General features: G+C 35.8%; 1 protein-coding gene across 1 annotated transcript; it reads right to left on the bottom strand.

Moving 5' to 3' along the window:
• Window positions 1–4,527: 4,527 nt before the first annotated feature.
• Window positions 4,528–6,379, bottom strand: LOC130713806 (40S ribosomal protein S9-2-like). Its single transcript, XM_057563613.1, has 3 exons — window positions 6,228–6,379; window positions 5,736–6,117; window positions 4,528–4,955 (listed from the first exon to the last, which is right to left on the bottom strand). Exons 1-3 carry the CDS (start codon window positions 6,253–6,255, stop codon window positions 4,772–4,774), a joined length of 594 nt encoding a protein of 197 aa, XP_057419596.1. The 5' UTR covers window positions 6,256–6,379; the 3' UTR covers window positions 4,528–4,771.
• Window positions 6,380–6,889: the final 510 nt, after the last annotated feature.

Raw genomic sequence — 6,889 nt, 5'->3', positions numbered from 1 at the left:
ACATTCCACTTAAAATGCTAACATTGTGATCCACTTAAATCCTTTTAGTTAGTGAACAAGTGTATATCGTTGTGAACATTTTTACTTGATCAAAAGTGTATTCATGTCATTATACCCAAGTTAATGATTTGTGTGATGGTTAAGTTCTTGGTCAGTTTGACATTACAAAAGAAACGATACAGGGGGTAATAGCTTGTTAGACTAAAGTGATAAAATCAACTTTATAATTCGAAGAAAACACGATCTAGACATTGTAGTTTTTTTTTTTTTTTTTGAAAGGCCAGACATTGTAGTCAAACATTTAGTTTTGTATAAAAGAATTTTTGGTTGAAATGATTTTTTTTAAACAAAATGTTCAGTTGGCTATTTGAACTGAGCAACTTATGTACATAATGCTGCAAATTAATGTCTCAAGAATCGTAAAAAGAATCATCAACAACTCTCCCTAATTCATTCTTGTAGTGTTATAAAACTCGAACTCGTCGTCAATTCGATAAATGGTTAATGGTAAATCGGGTTTAATTTAACCGAATTCATAATACTAGTATATGACCCGTGCTTTGCATGAGGAATTAAATTTTGAATGTAAGAACCTAAAATGGTTCATATAAAAATAATTCACAGTTTTTAGTCCATGAAATAATTCTTTGATTGAAAATAGTCTTTATAACATCACAAAACATTATATATAAATATTAATGTTTTCTAATCTTGTACAACATTTTCACTATTAATTGTTCATACTTCTATGGATATTTACTTCTAATGTTATTTAATTTAAAAAAATACACAAATTATTCTAAAAAGGGAATCAAATCCAGGACCTAGAAAATTATTTCATCAGATTGGGTTCCTAATTTTTTTTTTTTAAATTCAATTAAGGCAAAATGTTGCCACAACTCAATTTTGTCCTAGTCACCTTTACCACATGGCTTTTTTTTAATTAGAAAAATTAATTAAAATTAAAATTTTAATTCCAAGTCAATTATATAAGCAGAAAAAAAACTTAATAAAATCCTAATCTAAATATAAATCCCTTACCTAATCTAATAACAAATCCAACCTTTCAGCCCAAAATTCAACCCTAAATTCAACTCCATCTTCTAATCTCTATACAACAACCACATAATCCACCACCAAGATTTCACCTTTTCTCTTCATAACCATTTTCTCTCGAAGGAAAAAACTTCTACAGAGGCATAGAACCCAAGCTTAACCACCGCCACCACTTCAGATCGAGGAGGAGAGGAAGAAATCTGAAAATGTGGCTCTTTCTCCAGCGATTGGGGGCAGCCATGAGGAGATGGGGGGGAGAGGTTGGAATGGTCGATTTGGCCCCAGATTTGTGGATGACTCCAGTTTTGGCGAGCCAGCGGAGGTCGGAGAGTGAAGAACGTTGTCGACGAATTTGGGGCTGATCTGAAGCTTCAAGACTAGAGAGAGGGGATGAAAGTGATTTCAATGGTGGTGGTTGATTTGCCCAGATCGGTGGTTTGATGACGACACAATTTGGGGAGAAATAAGAAGTGGTAGTGGCAGCACGATTTGGGGTTCGGGAAGGGGGGATTGGTGGCCTGATTTGGGTTGATTGAGAGGAGTGATGGTGTGATCTGGGTTGATGAAGAGGGCTTTTTTTCATGGGTTTGTGTTTTTTCTTTCTGGGTTGGAGTTTTTCCTATTTTCTTTTCAACAAGAACATGAAGATGATGAAATTTCTAGTAATATTTACCGGGTTGGTGTTTGTTGGGGTTATGGAGTTTTCTTCTACATATCCTCCTCCTGTCTGGGTTTTGTTCTTGAGATGGAGATTGAAAGAAGAGTGATAAAGATTATGTGTTTAATTTAAATTTAGTTCAGGGATTTATTTAAGTTTAGGTTTATATTAAGATTTAATTAAGGTTTTATTTTTAATTTATGAGTTGGAATTAAAAAATAAAGTTTTATAATTTTTAAATTTTAAAAAAATAAAAAATGCCACGTGGAAAAGGTGATTAGGACATAATCGAGAGCTGACAACATTTGTCCTTAATTGAATTAAAAAAAAAATTAGGGACCCAATTTGATGAAATAATTTTCTAGGTCCTGGATTTGATTCCCTTTGTAATCTTAGACCATGTACAATGGTTTCAACAATTTACCCCCTCTCAACACCACTTTTTCTCTTCCCAACACTCCACATCATCTTCTCTCTCCAATTCAACAAACTCTCAACAATTACCCACTCCAATGGTTTTCATTCAACACCCTACCCCACCACTCACCCTACCCCACCACTTTTTTATTTCATATTTTTATTTAATTTTATATTTTTATTTTATTATTTACATAAAATTACAATTATTATTTTTAATTAAATTAAAACAATAAACACTTAATTTATTTTATTTCCTTAACTTAAAAATGGAAGACGACAAACTAAGCACATAATAATTTATTTTATTTTCTTAACTTAAAATGCAAGACAACAAACTAAGATGGTGAGAGAGATAATAAGATGGTGAAAAACTTGGTTTTTTTTCTGTGTCCAAATCAAACGAACCAAGTCTCTATTTATAGAGAAAAAAATCATGAATTTTGGTATAAATTTTTTTTTTCAGAAATTTTTTTTTTGATGAAATAATTGAGTTCAAAAGATAAGGGTAAAAGAAATCCGACGAGCCAATCAGATAATGCCACGTGTCGCTGCAAAAAAAAAAGCATTTCTCTCTCCTGAGACAAGGCGCGTCACACGCCATACACGCGCTCGTCGGTGGTCATTGGCCTCGCACCACGTGGCACACCGCAGGTCCCTCAACAATGTTGAAACTCTTCAACATTTCTCCCCTCTCTCTCCCCTCCACATCACCCTCAACAATCTTCAACAACCATTACAACCTCTCAACAATTTTCAACAATCTTCAACACAAATTTTCAACAACCATTGTAAATGGTCTTAGGGGCCTTTTGACCCTTTAAGCCATATAAATATTAATGTTTTCTAATCATGTACAACATTTTCACTATTAATTGTTCATACTTCTATGGATATTTACTTCTAATGTTATTTAATTTAAAAAAATACACAAATTATTCTAAAAAGTTCTTTTAACTTTTTTTCAACCGAAAATATGATCATTCATTAGAAAATATTCTGAAGGATATCCGAGAGAACAAATAATTGGATACACAGTGAGACCAAATAGCATCCGCGTGATACAAAGAAAATTTAGCAAGTAAATGCACCGCATTATTAGGTTGTATATACACGTGAAAAATCAATAACATCAAACTGTAGAGATAACCTCCTGATTTCCATGGCCACTGCTCCCAGATATGTGTTACTTGGGACAAGACTAAGGATCTCCTTTATAATCTTCTCACAATCTGATTCAACCTGTAAACGCCTCACATTTGTTCTCAATACAAGCTTTACTCCATCCAGGACACCCAATGCTTCCGCCACCGCCACTCCTTGTTGAATCGTACTCTTCAACGCCATGGCCTCCTGAACATTACCATCCTCATCCCTGATTACAGTCCCCATGCTCCAGGCATCACCCCTGCACGCCGCATCCGAATTCAGTTTGAAAGTCCCTACCGGCAACAACTCCCATTTTCGAGCTGAGCAGGGAGACGGGTCCAGAGTATGATACAACCACCAACACATCTCTCTCCCCTTAAAATAGCAAAGATTCCTAACACGCCATATCTTGTACAACAACGAACACACCCTCTCAGCTACCTCAACAAGAGCCTGGGTTATGATCGACGTAACCCACTCCCCCATCCTCTCCTCCAATTGCTGTTGTTCCCAAGAAAAGGCCAAGTCTGAGGCAAACCACACCCCCTAGTCCACAAGCAGTCATGAAGAGCATGCTCCATAGTTTCATCAACAACTGCACATTGTGGGCACACTCGAGGACAAGCCACAGCCTTAAAACATTCTGCCACTAATTATTATTTTATCTTTATAATTTTTACTCCTGATATTATTTGAATAAAAGGTACATGCATGCACCGTTAATGTAAACTTTATTTACACATCATTCAATTAAATTCAACCACATAAAAAAAAATATTTCCTTTTAATTAAAATTTTAAGAAAAAGTGATAGTGTAAATCCATTAAACTCATTACTTCTCATTCAATTAAATAATTATGATTGATTAATGAATTTTCTAGAGCAACTTTGTTCACCTTCCTTCAATGGCAACAAAATTTAAACAACCGTTCTTATTTTGAGAATTAACCCAAAACAACTGATAGAAGCTCTAAGCAACTAAGGAATTCTTGTGATCACTAGAGCAAGGATTTTAGCTAAACTCAACTCACTTCAAGCTACACACCGTCCTATAAACTATAGTCTGAAGAAAACAGGCTCACTTCAAGCTACACACCGTCCTATAAACTATAGTCTGAAGAAAACAGTCTTGAACCCTATGAACTTAGAATTGATATCAACAAGGACTGAATGAGCTTAAACTCTATGAAAATTCCAGGCCTTAGTTACTTAATGATTGTGTAATAAGAATATCCAAAACAACATGGTGCATTCAAAGAAGGCTAAAACCATCAATTTAATTTAATACCAAAGACCATCACAGCCATTGGAACAAAACTTCATACTTTGAAAAGAACAGTTCAAAAGCAACATCTCTCGGGTGAAGATTTTCATCAAACAGGAACAAGGATGGAAAATTTATAAGAGTCAAGCACGACAAAAAATCTAAAAAAGTCTAGCAACTGAAATAAAAAGCTGGAACACTGTATCAGCGCACTAGCAACTTATAATTTAATCTTCATCCTCCTCATCACCGTCGCCACCAGCAGCCTTCTTGGCAGCAGCCTTCATGTTCTTTCGCTTCACACGTCCTGGGCGACCACCACCAAGAGGACTTGTGAGTGAAAAGTCAATGTGTTTCTGTGAATCCATCCTCACCATGAATGATGGGATGTTCACAACCTGCCTCCCAACCCTGACAAGAACAAAAATGACATAAGAATCCATTCAATAAAGCATTTCATTAAACTTAAACAAACAAACAAAAACCTTATAAGCATGTTTCAAAAACTAATTGTACATACAAAATGCAAACAGATGTATTATTTGTTGAAAATTGATGCTACTTTCAACAGATGCTAGGAGAAGTTCTAAAAGCAGTGCATTATGTCCATAATTCAAAACAGAGGATAACTGAATTGCAAAAAAAAGCTACAGGGGTTGAGAAATCATATAAAGAAGATCATCAAGGGTTCAAGTTGCAATCAAGTACAATGTAGTAAGTAGCCAGAAAACGTGTTTATGTAGAAAACCCATCATATAACATTGAATTAAAGAGAACAAATCAAGCTTAGCTATGCATACATACTTTCTTTACAAGGGTTCAAGATGCAATAAGTAGTAAGTAGCCACAAAACATGTTTTTGTAGAAAACCCATCACAAATCAAGCTCTGCTAACCATGAATATCTGACTCAGAAACAACAAAAACTACTTGACAAGTAATAGAAATAAATCTCCAGTTGCACATCCTTAAACAATTCTAATGCCAAATATCACAAAGTGAATCAAACATGGCAGAATAACCAGGTCCTATATAGCATAGCACATCATTAACCAATTCTAATGCCAAATATCACAAAGTAAACCAAACATGTCACAATAACCAAGTTCTATAGCATACACAGGACAAGTATTAAACATTGAATACAACAATACCCAATATGAAAAAATATCAGAAATGAAAAAGGGAGAACCTGATGTGCCTCTGCCTGATGAGAACCCTAGCATGATGAATAGACTTAGCCATACCAGACTTGAAAACCAGGGTTTGCAGGCGGCGCTCGAGAAAGTTCTCAACAGTAAGAGCGAGCACATAATCAAGCTTGTTCTGGGTCTCATCAAGAAGCCCATAACGGAACATCCTCCTGAGAAGAGCCTCACCCTCGAAGATCCGGCGAGGGTTCTTCTCGTCAAGCGTCAGCAGGTTCCTAGCATTGTTGCGGATGCGGCTGAGAGCGTACTGCACCCTCCAGAGCTCCCTCTTGCAGCGGAGCCCGTACTCTCCGACGAGCTTCAGCTCTGCATCCAAACGCTCCTTCTCGTAGGGGCGACGAGGCTTCTTGAAGGTTTTCCCATCTGTGAAAAACAAATGCAATGGATCAGAGGAAAATCAAATGGAAAAATTCAAATGAAATTGATGGATCGAGAATTGAGAAGAGGAAGGGAGGAAGTAGAGAGAGACTCACAGTTTCTGTAGAAGGAGACGTGAACCATGGCTGCTCCTCCTCTCTGGTTTGCTTCTAGGTTTTGCAGCTGTATGTGGAGGAAGCCAGTGTTTCACGTTTATGTATCCAAAACCCTAGTTGTTTATGGGCCGGGCTTTTCGCTCAAGGCCCGTCTGGAATATGACCCGAGTTTTAGTTTTGAACTGGCCTAATTGTAAAAAAAATGAACTCATTACTAGTCACTATTATGTATCACATTACAATTGATACTAAAGATACCCATTCTCTTAATTTATTAGTGACCTATATTCATACAATTATAGTCTTTTTTTTTTTGAGGGTCTATGTAAATGATTCATGTTTCTTTTATATTGTGTGTGATTTATCATCATGTTTAAATTCGTAACACAAATTTGAAGAACCATGGTTGTAAGGTTCACTCAGGCAACATTGTTTTTTTAATAGTTGGCTGGTAGAAGGTATCGCTTCTATTAAATTTTCTTTTAATTGGGCCTAGTCCAATCAATGTTAAAGGGCTCAATCTCAAGAATAGTAATAGTTATATTTTTTGTTTGATGGAAATAGCAACCATAGTTATATTTTTGTTCTAATTGCTCCATTATAGAATGTTTCATGAAATAAGACGGTACTACACTACTGAGTGAAGGTAGACAGCATGAAGG

This window comes from Lotus japonicus, chromosome 4, assembly GCF_012489685.1.
Source record: "Lotus japonicus ecotype B-129 chromosome 4, LjGifu_v1.2".
Lineage (NCBI taxonomy): Eukaryota > Viridiplantae > Streptophyta > Magnoliopsida > Fabales > Fabaceae > Lotus > Lotus japonicus.
This window is presented reverse-complemented; position numbering and strand designations above follow the sequence as displayed.

Coding starts and splice junctions, on each gene's coding strand:
- LOC130713806 (XM_057563613.1), bottom strand. CDS start 6,255: ATGGTTCACGTCTCCTTCTACAGAAACT. Junction 6,118..6,227: donor CGTCTCCTTCTACAGAAACT/GTGAGTCTCTCT, acceptor TGTTTTTCACAG/ATGGGAAAACCTTCAAGAAG. Junction 4,956..5,735: donor ATCAGGCAGAGGCACATCAG/GTTCTCCCTTTT, acceptor TGTTCTTGTCAG/GGTTGGGAGGCAGGTTGTGA.